The 24,114-nt window shown below is 50.6% G+C and overlaps 3 protein-coding genes across 10 annotated transcripts; 1 reads left to right on the top strand and 2 right to left on the bottom strand.

The window, feature by feature from the left end:
- Positions 1–537: 537 nt before the first annotated feature.
- On the top strand, positions 538–969 carry H2AX (H2A.X variant histone; the record flags this gene model as incomplete). Its single annotated transcript, XM_084249557.1, has 1 exon — positions 538–969. One exon carries the CDS (start codon positions 538–540, stop codon positions 967–969), a length of 432 nt encoding a protein of 143 aa, XP_084105683.1.
- Positions 970–2,288: 1,319 nt separating this feature from the next.
- Positions 2,289–9,573, bottom strand: HMBS (hydroxymethylbilane synthase; the record flags this gene model as incomplete). Of its 8 annotated transcripts, none has more annotated exons than XM_084249266.1 (14): positions 2,289–2,552; positions 2,648–2,734; positions 2,863–2,916; positions 3,138–3,257; positions 3,486–3,524; positions 4,045–4,158; positions 4,920–4,995; positions 5,114–5,191; positions 5,416–5,493; positions 6,135–6,190; positions 6,274–6,323; positions 6,649–6,721; positions 7,062–7,115; positions 9,541–9,573. In XM_084249266.1, 14 exons carry the CDS (start codon positions 9,571–9,573, stop codon positions 2,379–2,381), a joined length of 1,086 nt encoding a protein of 361 aa, XP_084105392.1. In that variant the 3' UTR covers positions 2,289–2,378. The 8 variants fall into 8 exon arrangements, with proteins under 8 accessions (XP_084105392.1, XP_084105393.1, XP_084105394.1 ...); XM_084249267.1 differs by having other exon boundaries at positions 3,495–3,524; XM_084249268.1 differs by having other exon boundaries at positions 6,274–6,305.
- Positions 9,574–11,704: 2,131 nt separating this feature from the next.
- Positions 11,705–23,119, bottom strand: VPS11 (VPS11 core subunit of CORVET and HOPS complexes; the record flags this gene model as incomplete). The annotated part of the gene is given in 17 exon segments (XM_084251259.1): positions 11,705–11,869; positions 11,997–12,219; positions 15,321–15,492; positions 15,625–15,827; positions 15,914–16,053; positions 16,253–16,414; positions 16,526–16,714; positions 16,832–16,978; positions 17,729–17,915; positions 18,799–18,950; positions 19,305–19,506; positions 20,209–20,456; positions 21,274–21,437; positions 21,758–21,893; positions 21,991–22,098; positions 22,854–22,895; positions 22,898–23,119. Coding segments are annotated over 17 exon segments (2,862 nt in total).
- Between the last annotated feature and the right edge of the window lie 995 nt (positions 23,120–24,114).

Below are 24,114 nucleotides of genomic sequence, written 5' to 3'. Positions count from 1 at the left end.
TTTTCAGTGGGATCTTATTTCTTCCCTTTTTCACTCTACCTTTGCAGGCTGGGAGGAGGAAGAGGAAGCAGAGGTAGTTACAGTGCTGACCCATTTGCTTTAAAATCCTTAGGCCTGCACAGATTGCCCAGAGGAGGTTTTTCACGTGGCTTCCGACTGCGCCCACCTAGTCTTCCGGTTCGGATCGCGGCTGTAGCGTTTAAATTCCGCGCGCTTCGCAGGGATTGGCTCCGTCGGGGAGCGGTAGGCTGGCTCTGGCCACCGCCCCTCCTCGCCTTTTTCCCCGGGCAAGAGCTTTTCAAATTCGGCCAATGGGCGGGCGCGCTCCCTCAGTCGACGTGCGTCACCCAAGGGTTAAGCGCAACCAACCGGAGGCGGGCAGTAGGCATAAGAGCCAATCAGGAGGGCGCGGGGGTGTGCCCTGGGGCTTATAAGGGCGGCTCCCGGGCGCTCGCGGCGGCAGTTGGACTGCGGCGGTCGGCTGTTCGGCGGCCCTTCGGCGCCTCTTTTCCTCACCGCTCCGCTACCTCACGCAGCATGTCGGGCCGCGGCAAGACGGGCGGCAAGGCCCGCGCCAAGGCCAAGTCGCGCTCGTCGCGCGCCGGCCTCCAGTTCCCGGTGGGCCGCGTGCACCGGCTGCTGCGGAAGGGCCACTACGCCGAGCGGGTGGGCGCGGGCGCGCCGGTGTACCTGGCGGCGGTGCTCGAGTACCTCACCGCGGAGATCCTGGAGCTGGCGGGCAACGCGGCCCGCGACAACAAGAAGACGCGGATCATCCCCCGCCACCTGCAGCTGGCCATCCGCAACGACGAGGAGCTCAACAAGCTGCTGGGCGGCGTGACGATCGCGCAGGGGGGCGTCCTGCCCAACATCCAGGCCGTGCTGCTGCCCAAGAAGACCAGCGCCACCGTGGGGCCGAAGGCGCCCGCCGGCGGCAAGAAGGCCACGCAGGCCTCTCAGGAGTACTGAGGCGCCCGCCCGTCGCCGCCGCCCCGGGCCGCCCGGCCCGCCCCGCGCCACCACAAAGGCCCTTTTCAGGGCCACCACCGCCCTCACCGAAAGAGCTGGCCACGCCGGGCCCCCGCCCGCGCCGCCTCCCCTCCGCCCGCGCCGGCGCCCCTCCCCCCGCGGCCTCCCCGTTATCCCGGCGGGGGGGCCGCGCGCGCGGCTGGCGCAGAGGCCGCGGGGGGGGGGCGGGGTCGCCGCACCTGCCCGCCCCGCGCGCGTGACTCAGCCGGCCCCGGGCTCGCCGCGGCCCCCTCTGGAAGGCCCAGGTGTGCGGCCAGGGCCAGGGCCGGCGGCCTGAAGGTGAGTCGGAGCGGACGGTCGCCGGCGACCTCCTCAGCCGACCTGCGCGGCCCGGCCCCGGCCCCTCCGCGTGGTGCTCAGGCCGGCGCCGCGGACGCGACTGTTGACTTGCAGCCTGCGGCGGGGGCGCGACGGCTCGTTGGTTCTGAGCCCCCCTGGCCGCCAACCCCCGGGGCTTCCACGTCAGGTCTCCCTCCATCTTCAGAGGCCTGTGAGGTGAGGCGCGGCCGCGGCAGCGCGCACAGCCTTCCTCAGATGACAGCCGGCCCCGGAGGAGCCGGCGGGAGGGGCTGCGGCCCCCGCCTGCCCTCGCCCGCTCTCCCCTTCCAGCAGCTCAGCTCGGCAAGCCATGCGCCCAGATACCAGCACACGTCGGCTGATCCCCGCCCGGACTGAGCCTCCTCGGGCGTCTGTACTGGAATTTTGCAGCCAACCCAAGACTAGTACCTTTAGGTATTGGAGCGTTTCAGATGGACTAATTTTGTTTATTAAAGGATTTTTTTTTTTTTTAATGAAGTGTCTGTTCTCATTTTGCAAGAGTGGTAGGACTGAGGGCTTCTTGGTCTTCTGCAGGCTCCTCAGGCAGTGGGGGCGGAGGACTCCAAGACTAAGGCCCCTAGTATTGATAGAGGGGCAAGTCATAGGGTTTTTCTTTTTTAAAGATTTTAAGTTTATGGCTTTTTCATGTTTTTTTCCTGGGAAACGTTATTCTGTTAACAGAACTGCTGAGGCAGAAACAGTGTAACAAGAGAAATTAGACAGAGAGCCCAGTATCTGAAGTAAAGGGTTTCGTGTTTGTCCTTTTTTGCAACCCCACCAAAAAGACCACCTTCAGAGCTGATTTATTAGTAGAGTTAGTTACATTCAAACTTGTGGTTTGGACTTTATCTCTAAGGAGATGAAGCCCCCACCTAGTGATGGGGCAAGAGGCAAGTCCCTCGAGGTCTCTGACCCTGCAGTTCGATCCCCTGGGGTAGTCACTACCCAGTTAGCAGTGAAAATGGGGCACGGACGACTGGGGTGTAGGCACTTGACAGTGGCAGTCCAGACACCTGCACCCCACAGACCAGTTAATGGGCATCATTAAGCTGCCGTGCAACATCCAGGATGTTCTTGGCTCCTTTGTTCAGCAACAAGTTGGCCAGGCTGATGCCCAAGTTCTCAGCAGCTAGCTGGGCTCCTCGTGGAATGTTCCTGGCAGTGATGCCCACCAGCTGTGGATCATCCTCTGGACCATCTTCATGCTGGGTGAGGGAAGGAGGTGGGCTTTGATGAGCACAAAGGGAAAATAACATGGAGCCTGGTTTCTTTCCCTCTCCCTCACCTTCAACCTTGGTACCTGGGCAGGGACATGAATGGTGGCTTGCATGGTTTCTTGCATGCTATCTGAGCCATCCAGACTCCAGACTCCTCCAGTCAGGTACAGCTGGGGAAGAAAATGGTTATCTCAGCATATTCTGAGAGGGGTCTCCTCAGAAACCTGGGTTCTTCTCATGGCACTCAGGATGCATAGGGAAAATGCCACTACCCTCCCCCCACCCATCTTCTGCTTACTTGCCCGTCCTTCATAACAGTATGCACTGCCACTGGCACACTGCAGCCTCCTTCCTGCAACAAGAATTTCTCACTTAACACCACCTTGTGACCAGAACCCTCAAAAATAAATAAACCTCAAATATAACTGAAAAAGAAACTGGGGTCCCAGAATTGGGTCCTCTTCACGCACAACATTCAAGAATAAGTTACCACTAAATACACAGCATTAATTTGAGAAATCTCATTACCCTCCCCAACACCCCACTCCTCTACCAGAGGAACACAGGTCCTACCAGCTGCCTCAGGAAGGCCCGTTCAGCGATGCAGCGAAGCAGAGTCTCAGGATCATGCAACACCCCCACCAGATCCAAGATGTCCTGGTCATTAGCTCGAACTTCCACGCCCAGGGCCCCCTGATAAAAAACAGCCTAGCCATCAGGCCCAACCTTTCTCCCACCAATGGAGCTAAGGTTGGGAATCAGTCCACTGCCACCTGCTCCCCTGGGCCTTTTGAGCCAGTTACCTCCTAAGGCCTGCCCCTCCTTGGGAGTGTTTATTATGGGGAAGCAGATGCTGAGGTTGTGCCACCAGCTTTGTGGTTGAGAACAAAGGAAAGGGGTACATTAAGATGTTGAGCATACCTGACCCACAGCATACATGCATTCCTCAGGATGCAGGATCTGTGGGGACAGAACAGGCAGTCAAAAAGGTAAAGATGTGGATCCCTAAAAGAATACAGCAGTGAGGGGCCTCCCTGGTGGTTCAGTAGTTGGGCTCTGGGTTGCGAAGCTGCCCGCAGCCTCTGCAGCGCCGGTTCGATCCCGGCCGCCAGCGACGGTCCCATATGGTGCGCAGGAGTGCAGCGGGACAGTGTACCTCATCAGTCTGCCCGATCTGCTCTCCACTCTGATTCTGGTGAATTCTCTCACCCTCCCGCACCTCTGACTGTACACAGTGCTTGTATAAATAAATAAATTAATCTTAAAAAATTAAAAAATAAAATACAGCAGTGAGAAGGGGCTTCCCTTGCAAACAAAATCTGATCAACCAAAAGTGAGAGTCTAGTCTCTGAATCCTCAGTCTTCCCAGCCTGGGATCATTCCCAGCTTGCAGTGTTAGAGGTAGGTAGGCGTTCAAGAAGAGAAAACAGGCAGGCAGGAGACGAAGATTGACTGGACAGGGAACAGGGACAGCCCCTACCTGTCCCACCCTGTTCTGCCAGCCCATGCGCTGCAGGCCTGCTACAGCCAGGACGATGGCACTGAACTCCTGCTGCTCATCCAGCTTCCGAAGTCGTGTGTTGAGGTTTCCCCGCTGTGGAAAGATGCTAAGGACCACAAGCGCTGGACAGTTTGGAGCCTCGTGCTGTTCCTAACTTTTCATCTTTCAGTTCTTAGCTTCATCATGACAGCTTACATCTCATACTAGATGCCAGAGACTGTTCCAAAGTGCTTTACCTGTGTTAACTCATTTAATTTCCACAACACTTCCATGAGGTAGATATTATCTCTATTTTACAGACATAAAAATGATAGAGATTAAAAAACTTACCCAAGGTTACAAGATCTCTGAGAAGCCTTCCCTGACCCCCAAAGTCTGTGTTTAGATATTCCAGCTGGAAGCTTGAGAGAATCTCCTACTTATACATGGGAGCACTTAGCCCATACTGTTCTGGTAATCAGTGTACAAGTCTTATCACATTCATTGTAAAAATCAAAACAACATAGAATATTAAAGAAAAATGGAAGTAACTTCCATCCCCCAAGGTTTACACTGTTCAGTATCACTATTATCAATGCCTTTGGTCTGTTTCCTTGACTAAAATGTAAACTGTGTAAGCAGGGACAATACAGATCTTGCTCACTATTATCTCCAGTGCTGGGCACTTGCCTCAAACTAAGAAAACACTAAAGGATTATAGACGGATGGGTGGGTGGGTAGGTGGGTGAGAGGAAGGATAGTCCACTGCCCCCATGATTCACTCCCTCTGGAAGTCCTTCTGCTCTCAGGATTTCCAGGGCCCTCTGGACATCAACTTGTTCCTTGGCTACTGCTCCCTCCCTCTAAAAGGATACAATACTCTTGAACTGCAGATGTGGAAACTTTCTCTGCAGCTGGGCAGCTCTCCGCAGGGAGCTGGTTCCCACCACACTGCACAGTGAGAGTGTTTTAAGTAAGGTTAGTCCTGGAAGGGCACTGTTCTCTTCCTCCCCCAACCCCCCTTATCCTGTGCACATCCCATCAACATGCCTATCCAGGCCCCACTCACCTCTTCTCTGATAAGGTTTCTAGCGTCTTCCCAACAAATTTTGGGTGAAAGACAACAGCATCATAGGGGTTCTCTCGCCTGGGGGTAGAAGTGAGGTGACAGAATGAGGGAGAAATCTGAAGTCAGGCTACTTCCACACTCTCGCTAGTCAACTAACTGGCATTTTCTGAGCTTTCGGTCATGCTTGACACTCCTCAGAGCAGGGGTGACAGTCCTAGATGCAGAGGGCCAAGTCCCACAGGGAAAAAGGTTAATATGATGCCTCCCCCTTGCCCGGGGCCCCAGACTGGCAGCACTCTTACTTGCAGATGGCACCAATGGTGAAGCCAGGAGGAAGCACAGTGGGCAGGTCCTTCAGGGAATGAACAACCAGATCCACCCTAGAAAGATAGGAGGAGACTAAGAGATGGGGTTCACTCCCCATCCCCTCTCCACCTACTCCTACCTCTGTGTCAGAGTCTAGAGCAGGTCAGAGAGTGGGTCTTTCCAAGTCCTTGGGAGTCTGGAACCCCCACCCCTCCTCCCCGAGCTAATCTCTTGCATTTCAGGCAGCCAGATGGCTCAGAACCAAGATACTGTCATTTTCTGAGGCCTGAAAAAAGCCACATATGCGCCCCACTCTAAACTACCCAAGGGTTGGGCCTCCCCGGTGGCACAGCAGTTGAGCGCTGGGTTGCAAAGCTGCCCGCGGCCTCTGCAGCGCTGGTTCGATCCCTGGCTGCTCCCCGGCCACTGGAGGAGGGTCCTGCATGGCGCGCAGACCTCTCCTGCCGCCCGCTGCTCCCCTCAGCAGTGTACTTCGGTCCTTCTGCCTGCTCTGCTCCCAGCTCTGGCTCTGGTGAATTCTCTCACCCTCCCGCGCTTCTGACTGTACCCAGTGCTTGTATAAATAGATAAATAAATAAATCTTTAATAAAAAATAAATAAACTACCCAAGGGTTTAAGCCCAAGAGCCTAGCTGATATTCAGGTCTGGGGCATGCTGGGGCTCAGCACCAGATGCTCCCCTGCCTTTCACTTACTCATTCCTTTCCAGAGCGTGTTCCAGCTCCTTGGTAAACAGGCTCTTCTCTCCAATCTACTGGGCAAAAAGAGCCACAGAGTAAATTTCTTGGGGGAAGGAAAGAAGAAGGTGGGACAAGGATTAGAGGAAAATGTTACCTTAGAGAGTGCAGTGTCAAGAATCTTGTCCCCTGTGGTGGACATCGCAACTAAGGAGAGAATCAATCAGGCATTCACTGATCTGCGTTGACTGAGCCCCACTGAGCCCTGCACTGTGTGAAGATTCATGGTAAATGCAGAGGCTCACAAGCCCCAGTCCCTATGGGAATGATCGACCAAGGAAGAAGAAAAGACACATTCATAAAAAGACCCAATGCAGAAGCCATAAACTGCCAGGTAGGCCAGGGGATTGGCGCGGGAGGTGTTCAGAGGAAGAAAAGATCAAGAAGTCTCAGGGTCAATGGACCAGCCTTTGGGACCAGGGACAGCCAGAAACCCTATCTTATAGCTTTCATTCCTTTCCCCAAAACTCACTGATTTCAAACTGCAGGCTGGGATATAAGGCTTTCAGCGTTGCCACCACACTATCCGTCTGTATGCGCGCCAGCTGGGGACAGAGATGCATATTAGTCCTGCCCTTTCCTGGCCACTGTCCCAAACGCTTCAGGGTTACAGAACTCCTGAAGAGACTGGAATTCAGAAAGGGGATTGAATGTCCACCTAGGAATGAGAGGGATCTGGCCTGGGAATCCCTGATACCCCAACAATTTCTCCAATCTAGAGACAATCTCTCCACATTATGTGCTCTGCCACTCAGCAGAGGAATTAATTCCCAGTCACCCCATTGTCTCCATTCTAGAGCTGCTTAGAATTGACCCTCCAGGCCCCCCAACTTGTGAGCACTGAACTCTTCAATAATCCTGCTCCCCTCTGGTATCTGCACTCACCTGGCTCTTACGGGTACCCACACGAATCACTCTCATCTTTGGATTGTTTTCTTCCTGCAGAAAAAGTCCCTAGGTCAGTACCCTGTGCTCCCATGTTCCTCAGTACCTTGACCAAGAACCACTGGCTTAGATGAAAGGAACCTCTGCCCCTGGGCCTGTGGCCGGCAGCCTTGGGATGGAGAAATACGATGAATCTGGACCCTTTACCTTCCTCAGTACCTTCAGCCCTTCTCACGGATCCAGACAAGCAAGAGACCGTAGGACCCACAGCTGCTGTTTCTTCTCCTGCAGTAACCAGGACACTGAGCCCTGAAGCCCACCCTAGCCAAAGCAGTAGAAGTGCTACACAGCCAGCTGGGTAAAGAGATAAGGTCCATCAGCCTGGCCAGAGGGAGGGTGGGACCTGCAGCAGGCAGGGGCAGGACAGCAGGGACCACATAGGGGAACTTGTGCTGAGTCACTGAGGCCAAATTCAGCTCCCACAACAGAGCAGGCACTGAAGAAAAGCTGCAGTGCCACCCAGATGCCAAGAGCTACTCCACAGCTGCCACACTACAGATTCCTCAATCTGGGTGAAATGCATACCTACAAGGACTGGGGTCAAGAGATTTGGCGAAGTCCTACTCAGCCTCTTGGCTGATGACCTTGACTTGAAAACATCAACCACTCAGTAGCTATCTGTTCGTCTACAAAATGAAGAGGTTTGGCAGCAATTATCTTCCTCATCTGATGTTCCATAAGACTAAGAGGCTGAGTTGCCTAATGTCCATTCACTTAGAGTACTGATTCTGGTTTTACCAACAAGGAAATACTGGGGCATCAGAGAAAAAGCCGAGAGTTCAAGGGACACGCCTCTTCCTCTTGCCTTTCACAAAGGTATTTAGTGCCAAGCAGGTGAAACTGGGTTCTTCAGTCTAAGACAAAGGTCTTATTTCTTCCTACATCAGACAGCAACTATCTAGAACTTTCCCTGTTCTGGGATCTTCATTCCATGAGTTCTTTTGCAGACAGGCCTAGGGCCTCTGTTGCTGGTGGTGACTACTGTCTGCCTTTGGATTCTGGTCTACTCCGGGGCAACCACTTCTCCAAAAAAATCGGCTCTGGGGGATCCTGAGAAAGGAGGTGAGGCTTGACATGCTAACCATGAGACTAAAATTCTGGGCCACAGAAACCCCGCAGAAAGGAATCTAAGGTCCCAGAAACTGCTAGGTTCAAACATTCCTTTAAGTTCAGTCATTCTAGACAACATAATTATGTCAAACTGTCATTAAAAAGTTATTTATTGGGCCTCCCCGGTGGCGCAGCGGTTGAGCGCTGGGTTGCGAAGCTGCCTGCGGCCTCAGCGGCGCCGGTTCGATCCCCGGCTGCTCCCCGGCCACCGGAGGAGGGTCCCACATGGTGCGCAGACCTCTCCTGCCGCCCGCTGCTCCCCTCAGCAGTGTACTTCAGTCCTTCTGCCTGTTCTGCTCCCCGCTCTGGCTCTGGTGAATTCTCTCACCCTCCCGAGCTTCTGAGTGTACCCAGTGCATGTATAAACAAAACAAGCAAGCAAATAAATAAATAAATAAATAAAAACATGCCTCTATAAAAAAAAAAAGTTATTTATTGATACACACTAGATAGTGCTTTTAATCTTCATAACAACCTATCTCGAAGACAGGCCTGGCATTTCTGAAGCCATGCTAACTCTGAGGGGTGAAGTGACTGGCCCAGGGTCACACAGCTAGTAATGGGCAGAGAGTTGGAACTAGAATCCAGCTCTTCCTACTCTTAGCCCAGGGCTCCGGAGTGTCTGCAATGACAGTGAATCCCTCTGCTCACCAGCAGGCTAACGGGGAGATAAGCAGCTGCCCCATCTCTTTCTTATCTCAGGCTGGCAGTGATCGCCACAGACTGTAATTTGCATTCGCACAAGTCCAAAGCTCCAGCGGCTGGCTAGAATAGGAAGCCCCAAGGGTGGCCACCTCCCACCCACCACAGTAACCCAAACGTGTGTCTCAGCTGGGGACTTAGAGAGTAGACTGGGACTGGGTGACGGCTTAAACGGAATAAAAAGGGAGGGAGAAGGCTGTTTCAGGATGTTTGCGTGCAGCTTGGAGTCTTGGTATGTTTTCCTCTCGCGATCCAAAGTGGAACATTTTCCCCTAAGGTGGTCGCCTCTTTCCGCGGCCCGGTCTCGTGACCAAGGGTCCAGGGGAATAAGCGCTCAGTTCTGAAAGAAGAACTTTCCTGGGCTGGGACACTAAACTAGAGCCGGGGACACCACGCCTAGAGTGAACCCCACCTAGACTGCCGCAGGAATGGGGTTCCCTTCACTCAACCCTCAGGGTAACTTTAAAAACTACTCGGACCAAAAAAAAAAAAAAGTGACGGACAGCCGTTCCGACCAATCGACGCCGGAAGGTGGCAACTTGGGGCCAATCATTGCCCCGCTAGTCCGGAAGCCCGAAGTCGCGAGGGTCACCGGCTCAGGACTCACCGCCGTTGCGGCCGCGCTGCCGTTCCCGGACATGGCTGTGCTCGGGAAGTAGGCCGGGGGCTGCCGCCACCGCGCCCCGGGATCCGGGGGGGCCGGCCGCGCCGGCCGGCGGGCACCCGGTGGCACGCGGGGCCTGAGCTCGTCCTGCAGCTTCAGACTCCCGGCTCTGGACGGGCTGCGTCACTTCCGCCGCCCTCCTCCGAGGGGAGGAACCTCCCCTGGGCGGGAATGGGAGCGATTGCGACAGGCGAGTCCTTACCTTTGCGGGGCCGCCCCTGCTCGGCTAAGCTGGCACGGCACGCTGGGCTCCCGTGTGCCCCAGTCTTTCTGGTTTGAGAATCAGACCTACCACCTATTCATTTCTACTTTCGCCTCTAGCTCGTCCTGAGCCAGCATATGCTTCCCAGATTTACCTACAAACTCTTGGCAGTCCCCTCCAATGACCTCAAACTGGCAGTTAAGTCAAAGTTAGGAGGGCCAGGAGGGCCAAGATATTAACCCTATAACGCTGCATTGGAAGTAAAGGGTCCATGAACAAGTTATCATGCCCCCTAGGCTAGATTCAATGTCTACAAATAGGACTGCCCCAGAAAGCTAGCATGCGGAACTCTACAACTTGATCTCCTCAGCTGTGGCACACAGTTGGTGGATTCTGTATTACTTCCTCTGCTCTGTTGACACTACAAGCCTGAAGTAAAAAACAGTTCTATTTCTTTTTTTTTTCTTTTTAAAGAGGCACGTATTTTTTATTTATTTGTTTTTTTTTTTTTGTTTATACATGCACTGGGTACAGTCAGAAAGGCGGGAGGGTGAGAGAATTCACCAGAGCCAGAGCGGGGAGCAGAGCAGGCAGAAGGACCGAAGTACACTGCTGAGGGGAGCAGCGGGCGGCAGGAGAGGTCTGTGCCCCATGTGGGACCCTCCTGCAGTGGCCGGGGAGCAGCCGGGGATCGAACCTGCGCCGCAGAGGCTGCGGGCAGCTTCGCAACCCAGTGCTCAACCGCTGCGCCACCGGGGAGGCCCTCTATTTATTTTTTTTTAAAGACTTATTTATTTATGCATACAAGAGCTGGGGTACAGGCCAGAGGTGTGGTGGGTGAGAGGATTCACCAGAGACAGAGTGGGGAGCAGAACAGGCAGACTGACTGAAGTACACTGCTGAGGGGAGCTGCTGGAGAGTCAGGAGAGGTCTGCTGTGCCATGTGGGCAGCTCTCCAGGAAAACAGTTCTATTTTTTAAAGTGTGATTAAAGGTGATGCCTAAAGACAAAGGTGAAGTGGGAGTGCCCACACTACATTAATATTTATGGCCCTGTGTGCTAACCGCAATACAAAGAACTGGGCACCCAAGTACTCTGAGGCCTTTATAACAACCACTTAAGGCTGGTGTTATAATTCCTAATATATTGACAAACTGAGACTTAGAAAAGAGTTGCCCTAAGTCAAAGTAGGATTCAAACTCAGGTCAGCTGATCCATGGGCTCCCCACCAGGATCTGCCTCCTACTTGAATACTTTGTCCAAATAAGAGCCATAGAGAGCCGCCAGACCAAAGAGCAGGAGCTGTTTGGGGTGCCTCAGTCCGGGCTGCTCTTAGAGCTCAGGATTAGGTCTTTTGCAGATTAAGACTTCGGTACATTGAATTCTACTAGATGGCACATCACACTCAAAACTGGAATGAGGTAGTGACTATGACTGTAAACATGACAGTCTGTAGGAAGAGAAGTGGCCCATTAGGAAAGGAGAGAGAAAGATGTACATTCTGCAGAGTTAAGAATCACCAGAAAGTCCCAAGAATAAATCCTTCAAGCCCCAAATCATTATATTCTTTTATTTATAGAATCTGGGAGCAAGGACCCAAGCACAGCCTGGTGCTCTTGGATAGAGAATAAAGCAGCTATTGTCCATACCCAGAGGTTGCTGAGGTGCCCTCCCCCACTGGTCTGGAATGATCTACACTGCTCAAAAAGTCAACTGGAGGAATGGCAGGCTGGCCAAAGGAGAAGGTAGGGGGAAAAAAAAAAAATCCCCTGTAGTCCTGCAGACTATGGCATCAGATGAGAGTGGAGTCCTGGGCATCTATGCTTGATTCCAGTGCAGCAGCCCTGCCTTTGTCCCCATGCCTTCCTCCTGTGCCTCCACCATCACACCCCTCCCCACAGTTGCTTAAGTGCCTCTCCTGGAGTGCATGAGCAGGTCCCTCTGCAGCCCAGTCTCCAGGCTTGCAGTTAGTCTGGCTGTGGGAGGGTCGGTCAGCAGAGTCAATTTGTTGAAAACACCTCGGCCAAAGTAGTCAGCAATCACAGAGAAGCTGTCATTGGAGCACTTGAGCTGCAGGGAAATAGAAGTTAAGAGTCAGAACAGAGATGCTTATTTCCCAAAGGAGGAGGGGATGAGAAACAAGCCCTCCGAAGCTCTTGTGACTCTGTGAGGGGTCTTCTGCCCTAGTCATGCCCACCTGGTGCTGGAACTGATCATGGAGATCCCGTTTCTGTTCCTGGGCTCGGATCATATCCATGACCTTCCGGTTTTCAGGGAGGCAGGTGGGGCAGTCGGCATCACTTTCTGAGTAACTTTCAAAGCAGTGCTGGTGGAAGGAGTGGCCGCAGAGAAAGTGGACCGAAGGCAACTCCAAGGCACTGTTACAGATGCTGCACTTGGTCTTCTGGAAGATTTTCGGACTATAAGCAAAGGAGGCCAGAAAGGAGAGGGCAACAGTGAGGGCAGGGCCAAAGCCAAGTGGAAAGACAAGGCAGCTGCAATCAGTGAGAAAATATCCCTATTAATGGATTACAAGGGTCTGCCCTTCCTCCTATAGGAAGGGGGTGACATGGGGATGAAGGGGAGCATGCCTAGAGAAAGCATGCTCTTAGCAAATCCAGCTAACCCAGAGGGGTGTTTTTTTTTCTCTCTCTCTCTCTCAATTGTCATAATTGTCAATAGTCTTTCAGGTATTTACTCACATGTGACCTTTTTAGTGAGGCTCTTCCTAGCAACTATAGACATTTAACACATACACCCACACGCGTATATCACCCTACTCCCCTTCAACATATCATCATCTAACACACTGTTATCTCTTGCCTACTTAATGCCTTTACTTGTCTGTCACCACTCCTACCATGTAAACTCCATGAAAGCAGAGCTTATTGTTTGTGTCAATAAAAACAATGCTCAGTAAATATGGAATATGGAATAAAGAAATTAATTGTTTTCTAAGAAGTATTTTACAATGTTAAAGGTAGGTAAGACAAGAGTGGGGGTTAATGGCTACTATACATATGTTTCAATTGTCCACTTTCTGTATTTTCTACAATTTTTACTTCAGAATGGCTTCTAAGCACCACCTAGAGTATGTGTGCAACAAGGCAAAATACAGGCATATACAGAAAGAAAAGTAGCTGCTACAAGATAAAATCCTCTGAAGCCCAATAATCATCTTTTTTTTTTTAATTTTTTTTTTTTAGAAAAAGTATTTATTTATTTATTTATAAGATTTATTTATTTATTTACACAAGCACTGGGTACAGTCAGAACCATGGGAGGGTGAGAGAATTCACCAGAGCCAGAGCAGAGAGCAGAACAGACAGACTGACGAAATACACTGCTGAGGGAAGCACCGGGTGGCAGGCTATGTGTGAGGTCTGCGGGCCATGTGGGACCCTCACCCGGTGGCCGGGGATGGAACTAGTGCTGCAGAGGCTGCGGGCAGCTTCACAACCCAGTGCTCAACCGCTGCACCACCAGGGAGGCCCTCATCTTTTCTTTTTTTTAAAGCTATAACCTAGAGTTAGGCATCCACTTTATTTCTTATTTATTTATGCATAGAAGAACTGGGAGGGGCCTCCCTGGTGGTGCAAGGGATTAAACACATCACTGTGAAGCTATCCATAGGCTCTGCAGCATGAGTTTGATCCCCGGGGGGTAGGCAGGGAGCTACCTACATGGAGCAGCAGACCTCTCCTGTCTTGCCCACTGCTCCCCTCAGTCAGTCTGCCTGTTCTGTTCCCCACTCTGTCTCTGGTGAATCCTCTCAACCCCCGCACCTCTGGCCTATACCCCAGTTCTTGTATGCATAAATAAATAAATCTTTTTTTTTTTTTTAAAGATTTATTTATATAAGCACTGGGTACAGTCAGAAACGCGGGAGGGTGAGAGCATTCATCAGAGCCAGAGCGGGGAGTAGTACAGGCAGAGTGACGGAATACACTGCTGAGGGGAGCAGCGGGCAGCAGGAGAGGTCTATGCGCCATGTGGGACCCTTGCCCTGTGGCCGGGGATCAAACCGGTGCTGCAGAGGCTGCGGGCAGCTTCGCAGCCCAGCTCTCAACCGCTGCGCCACCAGGGGAGGCCCAATAAATAAATCTTTTTTTTTTTTTAAAGAATTATTTATTTGTTTATATAAGCACTGGGTACAGTCAGAAGCGTGGGAGGGTGAGAGAATTCACCAGAGTCAGAGCGGAGGGCAGAACAGGCAGACCAGGCAGACCGATAAAGTACACTGCTGAGGGGAGCAGGAGGTGGCAGAAGAGGTCTGCGCGCCATGTGGGACCCTTGCCCAGTGGCCGGAGATCGAACTGGTGCTGCAGTGCTTCGGGCAGCTTCGCAACCCAGCGCTCAACCGCTGCGCCACCGGGGAGGCCCCCCAATAAATAAATCTTTTTTTTAAAAAAAGATTTATTTAATAAATAAATCTTTAAAAAAAAGAAGAAGAAGAAGAATTGGGGTATAGGCCAGAGGTGCAGGGTGTGTGTATGTGAGAGGATTCACCAGAGACAGAGTGGGGAACAGAACAGGCAGATCTACTGAAATACACTGCTAGCAGTGGGCGAGACAGGAGAGATCTGCTGTGCCATGTGGGTCATCTCCCTGGCTGGGATTGAACTCTTGCCACAGTAAGCCCAATAATCATCTTTGGACAATAAATCAGTCTTTAAAATTCCTGTTAAAATAGATTTTCAAGGGCCTCCCTGGTGGCGCAGCGGTTGAACACTGGGTTGCGAAGCTGCCCGCGGCCTCTGCGGCCCCGGTTCGATCCCCGGCTGCTCCCCGGCCACCGGAGGAGGGTCCCACATGGCGCGCAGACCTCTCCTGCCGCCCGCTGCTCCCCTCAGCAGTGTGCTTCGGTCCTTCTGCCTGCTCTGCTCCCCGCTCTGGCTCTGGTGAATTCTCTCACCCTCCCGTACTTCTGACTGTACCCAGTGCATGTATAAACAAAAACAAACAAACAAATAAATGAATAAATAAATAAAACATGCCTCTATTAAAAAAAAATTAAAATAGATTTTCAATTGATCAATTATGTTGTACACCTGAAACTAGTATGATGTGACATGCAATTATGCCTTGATTAAAAAATACAAGTACAAAAAAATAAAAGTTATCTTCAAGAATGAAATGCTCAGGGCCTCCCTGGTGGCACAAGGGGTTAATAAGCACAGCACTATGAAGCAATTCACAGTCTTTGCCCCGGCTGGCCAGGGAGCTACCCACAGGGTGCAGCAGACCTCTCCTGCCATGCCCGCTGCTCCCCTCAGCAGTGTGTTTCAGTCAGGCTGCCTGTTCTGTTTTCCACTCTGCCTCTGGTGAATCCTCTCACACACACCCTTCCCCGCACCTCTGGCCTGTACCCCAGTTTTTGTATACATAAATAAATCTTAAAAAAAAATTGAAATGCTCAAACATACTCCATACAATCATCTGTCCATAGAAGTATTCAATGACACCCTGTGAAGATGGAGACTTGCCCCTAGGCCCCTCCACATATCCAAAGGGCAAGTACCTCTCCTTGAGCTCCTGGATCTCCTGGCGGATGCGAGTGGTCTCCTCTCGGTACCGCCGCACCCGGAGCTCATCCTGAGCAATCTGTTGGCTCTGTTTCTGCAGTTTTTGGACCAGGTAATCCCTGATGACCGACAGGGTGGCTGTGGAGTTGTGGGCCAGGGTCTGCACCACTGCAATTAGGGTCCAGGAGGAAACGAGACGGTGAACCAAGCAGCACCCTTTGAATTGAGTTGAACGACCCCTGCTCCAGAACCCCAGATTGTTAGCAGCCTGCCACCCACCCACTCTATCCTCCCAAGTACCTAGAAGGGGTGGCATGAGGTTCTTGTTCTCGATATGCTTGAGCACAGCGGCCACATACTCTTTACAGTCCTCCTCCTTGCGGGCAAAGTAGCTGAGTGCCTGTTCCCACAGGGAAGGTTCCTGCTCCCCATGGCGCTCACACACAGCGATCACCTGTCGGTACTGCTCGTGCTGCATGTGGTAGTGCATGATCTGCTGAAACCTGAGCCAGGGCAAGGGGCACCTCAGTGGCTGTCCCTGGAAGATCACATGGCTCCTCCCCCTTCCCTGAAATTTCCTGAAACTTACAGCTTCCCCTGCTCATATAGGTAAAGGACCCCATCCTGGAAGTCATGCATCTGGCAGAGGACCAGAGCCTTGTCAAAGACATCACAAAAGCGACCACTCTTTAGCAGGGAGATGGCCTCTGCATGAAGCTTCTCTTTGACCTAGGGAAAGAAGATGGAGCTGCTGTACATTGGGGAAAAACCACCAAATCTCTTGGAACAAGGCAAGTCAACAATCTCCTCCCCTCAGTTCAATTTCCTCTTCACTGATGACCATTTATTGCCCAAGCTAGAGGCAAACACAAATGATGAAAGAACTGTCTGTCCTCCAGCACCTCCCACAGCTTTTGCCCGGTCTCACCTGTGGATCCTTTTCATGGGCCCAGTTCTGCAATCGCAGCTCAAGGAGCGTGTCATAGATGCCCTGAGGTGAGTCAGGCTGGACCTCACTCATGTGCTCTAGGAAGGCTTTCAACTCACGCGGGTTGTTGGCAAAGATGGGAATGAATTCCTCTGAGTTAGCCTAGGAGGGCAAGGTTGGAAAGAGGAGGCCCAAGTGAGTGGGCTTCATACCCATAAGGCCCCAAGATGATCTCTGCTGTCCAAAGACCATTCTCCCTGAGGTTGCACTCACCCTGCCACCTGGGGCCTCCCTATCGCCTCGGCTTTCCAGGCTGGGCCGATAATCAGTACAAAGTCCCTTTAGCAACTGGGTGGTCTGCTCTGGTATATGGTGCATGAGGATCTTGCCATAGCGCTTCATGTTGCTCTCTGCCTGCTCAAAAGGCAGTTTGCCAATGTACCGAAGGGCTTCCTGATAATTCTGTAAGAGGTGAGGGGCAGCGTAATGTACATTCTCCTCCCTCACTCACCAGGAAGAACTTTCATTTCCAGGATATGCTAGAAAAAGAACAGCGCTTAAGTCAAAAGGCTCACCTACCTTGATGTCTTCTAGTTGGATCTTCAAGTACCACTCATGGTGTGCATGGTTCTCAGCCAAATAGAGGGCATGGGAGTAGTAGCCAGCCTGCCGGAGGACCTTGATGGCGGTCTCAACATCGAAGTGCACTTCACTCTCACTCTTCGTCTGCCAGGAAGACATCAAACAAAATCATTTGCAAAGAGGTTGCAGTTGGGGAAGGGAGAAGAATCGTGTCAGGTTCTAACGCGAGATTCATAAGGTAATGATAAAGTACACGCATTTAAAAAATTGTTCTCCTGCCTCTCAGAAAGTTTCTGTCTAAAGCCAGTGTCTTCTCTTTCTATAAAAGAGACTCCTCTGGAGACACAGGGCTCCCCCAATGCTACTTCCCTGGGTTTAGATACCCCGGGAAGTTCTGGTAAGAGAAAGGGGGAGAGGAGATAAAACTACTAAGAATACTATACTAAGAATGCTACAGAACAGGGCCTCCCTGGTGGTGCAAGGGGTTAAGAACAGCACTGTGAAGCTATCCGCAGCCACTGCAGCACAAGTTCGATCCCCGGCCGGCCAGGATGCTACCCACATAGCGTAGTAGACCTCTCCTGTCTCACCCGCTGCTCCCCTAAGCAGTGTTTCAGTCAGGCTGCCTGTTCTGTTCCCTGCTCTGTCTCTGCTGAATCCTCTCACCACCTCCTCTGCACCTCTGGCCTGTACCCCAGTTCTTATATGCATAAATAAATAAATCTTTAAAAAAAAAAAAAAAGAATGCTATAGACCAGAGGGTTTTGGTCCCCAAACAAGGTCAGCTCTTTCCTCTCTCTGCATCATCTCTGCTGAAGAAGGACAAGGCCTGGTGGAGCCACCTCATGCTCAGTGGGGCCCTCAAGGGGTCCCCCCATCTCTACCACCCTGCACCTTGATGAATTCCTCCAGCTTTGAGCTGTCCTTGAGCTTGGTGTAGCAGTTGAGCAGTAGTGTGGTATGGTCAGCATTGGCCAGGGACTGCCGATGCAAGGTCTGTAGGTAGGCTGTCAGGTTGTGGATGCGCTGGGCATCCAGAAACTTGCGGATCACATAGGATGGCTCCAACTTTCCAATGGTCCTAAGGAGACATGTGCATGACATATCATCTGGACAAGTGTACTTTTCATCTGCACAGGAATTATTTGCAAATTCTGTATCAGCGGGTCTGGGTAAGAGCTGAGATTTTTCTTTTCTAATGAAGGTGATGTTGACACTACTAGACCATGGGCCACATGAGTAGCAAGGCTCCAGAGCACTGGTTCTTAAACTTGACTGAAAACAGGAATTCTAGAGGGACTGGAAAAGTGACTAAATGGGCATCTAAAACCCTGATTTGGGCAGAGAATCCCAAGATTTTGTGCCAAGGGAAGAAAGTGTGGAATTAACAGATGAATATCCTTTTCCCTTTAAAGTATCATGTCAAGGGGGCCTCCTTCATGGCCTAAGTCACAGCGCTAGCACCACAATGGCCTGAGTTCAATCCCCAGCCAGGAAGCTAATCCACATGGGCGCAGCAGATCTCTCCTGACTCACCTGCTGCTCCCCACAGCAGTGTATTTTAGAAAATCCTCCTGTTCTGCTTCCCACTCTGTCTCTGGTGAATCTTTTCAACCCCCACACCTCTGGCCTACACCCCAGTTTTTGTATACAAAAATAAAATAAACTTTAAAAATCTTTTTTAAAAAAAGGTATCATGTCAAAATGAATGAATACTAGCAAGGCCAAACTAAAGTTTAAAATCAGAGGTACTCATCAGTTCAGCTGCAGACTGGTCATGTAATATTTGACCCTAAGTATCACCTTTCCAATAAAGTATCTTGTCCACTCACTCAGGGCATTAAAGTTTCTGCAGGAAAATGGGATGGTTCTTGGTGGAATCCACACTCTCCCCTGAGCTCCAGTCTCAGCCTATCTGGCGGCTGTCCCTGCATTCAGAGTTCTGTCCTCGTCTCCAGACTGACCTGATATACTGCTGGACAGCCCCATCATGGTTGCCCTTGCTATAGAGGTGGTCCCCGTATTGCATAAAGATCTGGGCGAGCCCATCACTGTCCAGGTGTTGGCTCTTGGCCAGGTTAATTGCCATCTCAAACAGGTTCTTCTTAAACAGCATCTGGAAAAAGAGAAGCCATCCTGAGAAGACATCTTTCCAAAATGATCCCATAATACTCAAGTCAGATGGCTGCAGAGTTCTCCTCTACTAGATTCTGGACAGGGTACCCCAAGACCAACACACAAGGATCTGTGCAGACAGAGCAGATACTGAGTGGGCTCAGGCTCCTAGCCATTATTTCCTAAATCTAAGGCCTCATCCTGGGCCATTTACCTTGTAATGCTACCCTAAAGGAGCTGAGGAAAGCTATGCCCCAAAGGAAAGTAAACACCCTGGTCTAGGTGACTTGGGGAACCTGTTCCTACAGCTGCTTCTGGGTGCCTATGGCCAGCTCTGGGAACCTGGTGGCCTTGCCTCCAGTTTGGTCTGGGTGTCCTTCTCCTGAAGTGCGTGGACCCGCCCATCCCGCGTCAGCACGTACAGGGAGCCCCACTCAGCAAGCACATCCACTACATCCTCAAAGACAGCACTATAGGCTATGAACTTGTTGCACAAGTCGTAGATGTTGAGAATCTGCTTGTCGGAGCTCTGTGAGTCCCTGCTGGTAAACTCTGACCTGTGTGAAAAAGAAAGATCACTGATTATTTGCACCACCTCGGCCTCAGCTCCTTTCCCATCACCACCTTGGTGCTGCCCATTCCCTAGGCCCCTCTCAGCAGCTCAGCCCATAACAGGGTGCAGTGTGCTGACAGTTGTAAGAAGAGAACACAGAGACCTGATCTTACCCTTCAGAACCCTATAATCAACAGAAAACAAATTAAAAAATTAAGCACAGACACCTATTTATTTAACAGATAATTATCCAATGCCTGGTAATGTAAGACACTGTGCTTGGTGAATGAAAACAAACCAACATCTGACCAGGATTATTTCCATCACCCAGAAGACCCCATCTTCCCTTCAGGTGGCTCAGACAAGGAAATATCATGTACTGCAATTCCTAGGACTTTCCAGTTTCTCTACTGCTCAATCCCTTGCATCCCTGCCCCATTTCTTTTGACTAGAGAGTAAAAAAAAACCAATACCCAGTCCCAAATTCCCTGGAGCATTCTAGTGTACCAGGGCTGCTCAGCAAATGTCTGCAGCATGAACACACATCTTGTAGTGAACATGCTGTAACTGAGTCCAGGTGCAAGTGCAATCTACATAAAACCAAAGTAGGAGATCGGCAGGAGCCAGACATCAGGATTTTAAAATCAGGTTAATTCTGGGGGACAAATTCAGCCTCCTACTTTTCCCTTCTCCCCGGAGTCCTTACTTGGGAGAAACTTTCCGGTCACGGGAGACAATGACAAGGTAGCCTCTAAACCAGTGAGCAATGAGCTTATGGCCCTCAAAGGCAAAGCAGGGCCCACGTTCATCAGGCTGGTACAAGTAGACACACTCATCGCCGGCCACAATGAACTGCAAGTCCTGAGAAGGATCACTTAGGGCTGAGCAGCGCAGACCACAACCATGGGTGTCCAACTCCACACGAGGATAGTCCTTTCCAGAAACTATATAGGACTGCAAGAAGTAAAAAAGGGGTTAACAGGCTCCCTTGGTGGAGGTGGCATTCAAGCCCTCCCAAAGATATTCCCTTCTCCATACTGGCTCTTTTTCCTCTTAGCTCGCTACACTTTTCCTGGCTGCCTAACTTCTCCACTACCCATCACCCATGAAATATGGTCACCAAATATATAAGAAGAAAACACATTTTCTTTCTCTATATACCACTATCTACTGCAGGAACTTATTACTGTTTTACCAAAGATTATTCCTGCGATTAGGCTATCACAAATTAAGAGCACCAGGAACAAGAGAAGTAAAGCAACTTGTCCAATGTCACTTTAGTTAGAGAAAAAAAATGTCTTTTACCATAAACCCAGAGTTCTTTTTCTAATTCAAACTCTTTCCAGTGTCCTAAATGAAGAAATAAAATATTAAGTTTCAGGCCTTCCTGGTGGTGCAGGGGTTAAGTGTCAGCACTATGAAGCAATCAACAGCCACTGCAGCACGAGTTCGATCCCTGACCAGGGTGATGACCCACATGGCACAGCAGACCTCTCCTGTCTCACCAGATGCTCCCCTTAGCAGCTTGTTCTGCTCCCCACTGTGTCTCTGGTGAATCCTCTCACCCCCACACCTCTGGCTTACACCACAGCTCATGTATGCATAAAAAATAAATCTTAAAAAAAAAATTAAGCTGGGCAAGAGATTCAAGGTGATATAGGATGAAAAATTTAAGATTCCAAACTCTCGTCACTTCCTTACCTAGATCCCCTGTGAGCAATGTTATGTAGACTTTCCTGCCTGCCCCTAACAGTGGAGGTCCCATTCGTACCTGAACATTTTCCGTTGTCACAACAAACAAGTGAGTGGTCTTTCCTGCTTGGCGAAAAGCCAGTCCAGTAACAGGATAGTTGCCTTTGTGTAGAATCTGGGTCTTGCTATGCCTGTCCCGGGTGATGTCACCTTTGTTCAGGGTAACACTGCCATCTGTGAAACCTGTAGGAAAGCAGAAAGTAGCAGATACTGAGGCTGAAAAGTTCAAAAGGGAGAGAAGGGAGAAAAGATCATTCAAGACACTCATTAGAAGTGACCATCTTTTTCCTCATACCCAACTTCTCCAATGGTTAACATGAAGACTGGTACTCATTTGCAAAGAACAAATCTAAATGTTTCCCCATTCCAAATATTAATACCACCACAGGCTCAGTCTAGTACAATGTGGGCTCACAAAAACAATGAAGATGAGCTGCAAAGCAACTATGACAAATCTATGAAATCTATGGAGGATCATAGCTCTTCCCCTTCTTTCTGCTTACCGATGGCCATAAAGTTGAGATTTTCATGAACGGTCAAACAAGACACCACAGTTGGCTCTGTTCCTGGGATGGCAGGAAAGATTCGAGTGCAAAGTGGATTGCCACCATCTCTCTTTTCTAAGTTCCAAATCTTTACCTGTGGACACACCTCAGAAGTGTGAATGCTAGTCACTTTCCAACAAAGAACCAGTCCCAGGTTTCTGGGTCTTTACTATTTCTTTTCTGGGACTCACCAGGGGATTGATACCCTCTTCATCCTCACCAACAGATGCCAGAATATTGTGCTGCTTTAGTTGGTAAAGGTGTGTTACTCGTAGTTTGTAGGCCTGGAAGCCCGTAAGCTGTAGGGAGCGGGGCAAGAACCAGATCTGGCCCTCCATATGTGCAGAGCAGTCAAGGAGCCTCTTTTCTGAGAGATATTTATATTTAGACCAGAACCCAGATAACAACATACATACAGCTCTTTAAAATGTTTTCAAGGGGCCAACATGGTGGCACAAGGGGTTAAGCACAGTACTATAAAGCCATCTGCAGCCTCTGCAGCACCAGTTCAATCCCCAGCTGGCCAGGGAGCTACCCATATAATGCAGCAGTCCTCTCCTGTCTCGCCGGCTCCTTCCCCCAGCAGTGTATTTCAGTCAGTCTGCCTGTTCTGTTCCCCACTGTGTCTCTGGTGAATACTCTCTCTCTCTCTCTCTCACACACACACACACACACACACACACACACACACCTGCACCTCTGGCCTGTACCCCAGCTCTTTTGTGCATAAATAAATAAATCTTAAAAAAAAACTAAAATAAAATATGAAGAACAAAGGAGTAAACTTCTGGTCTCATTTACCTCCTTGCTCACAATATAGGGCAGGGGAGATAAGGACATCTTACATATTCATTCATGGATCGTAAAATAACCTTGCCAAATTGGTATATTCCACCCGTTTACAGATGAGGCAACTGAAGCCGAGAGAGATTAAAATGGACTTGCCCAGGATTCTCAGTTGACAAGTTAGAGGATGGACTTCCTTCTTTCTTCCCTCAGACCACAGACGGAGCACTGGGCCCCCTTCTAAAGAAAAGGGTATGTAACACGAACCCCTCTGATGGACAGATTCCATCCCAGCTGGATCTCTGCAGGATCCGGGGAGGGAAGAGAATGCTCCAGAGGAAGGATATCTCCAAAGACTAGGCTCCCTCGGCCTGAGTCGCAGACCGTGATCCCAGGAGGGAGGCAAAGGAACTTGGAAGGAGCAGGTCCAGAGGCATGTGTGGCCCCGGGAGCGGCCCCATCGTTGCCCAGAGGCTCCTTCACCAGCTCCTTGTCGAAGAAAACGAAGCGCCGCCACTGCAGGTAGGCCGCCATCTTGGCCGAGAGCCCCCGCCTGCGGGAGCGAGATCACGTGAGAGAGAGGGTTGGTCACGTGACCTGCCCGCTTCCGGGAACTGGGCGCTGGACATTTGTGTGTGACCGCTGGCGAGCTTGAATGACCTGGTGGGCCCGAGTGCTTTTGGGGCATCCGCCTGCGTCTTGTTCCTCGCTTTGTTAATTTGCTACCTCTAATTGTAACCGCACAGGTTGAAATAGGGCTTTTTTGAGCTGTAGCCTTTATTAAAATTTTTCCTTAAATAAATGCATGGACAGTGAGCGATCGAAATGAGGACTCAGGCGTTTTGTAAATGGTAACCCGCTGTGCTTAAGTGAAATATGTTCTTTTTTTTTTTTTTTAAGGTTTATTTATGCATACAAGTGCTGGAGTACAGGCCAGAGGCGCAGAGAGGATTCACCAGAGATAGAGTGGGGAACAGAACAGGCAGATTGACCGAAGTACACTGCTGAGGGGAACAGCGGGCGAGTCCGGAGAGGTCTGCTGCGCCATGTGGGCTTCTCCCTGGCGGGCGAGGGATCGAACTCGTGCTGCAGAGGCTGCTGATAGCTTCATAGGTTGAGTCTCAACCCTTACGCCACCAGGGAGGCTAGAAAAGAGGCAAGTGAGTTATGTTCTGACTTAAACTTTTTGAGGCATGTGTGAAACTGTATATTACATGTATGAAAACTGTTATTGAGACATGTATGAGGAGAAATAAAATTAGAAATTGTGTCTGCCACCAGACACATATTGTCAGTGCTTTACATTCGTTTTTTGTGGCAGTCTATTAAGAGCATGTATGGAACATAAAATGCGCCTAAAACAAGTTTCTTAAGGAAGCTAAAAATATTGATGAGGCTGGAGCCCAGGGCTTTCATCTCCTTTTACAATAGCAGCCTATGGAACATAAACAGAATACAGGAAAAAAACCTGGAAGTGGCAGCTCTGATTTACGTGTCTAAAACAGTCCATGGCCACCCTCCACTCCCTC

The sequence above is a fragment of the Talpa europaea genome (genome assembly GCF_964194135.1).
Source record: "Talpa europaea genome assembly, chromosome: 12".
Taxonomy (NCBI): domain Eukaryota; kingdom Metazoa; phylum Chordata; class Mammalia; order Eulipotyphla; family Talpidae; genus Talpa; species Talpa europaea.
Note: the sequence above shows the minus strand (reverse complement) of the source record. Positions and strands in the feature narration are given on the sequence as shown.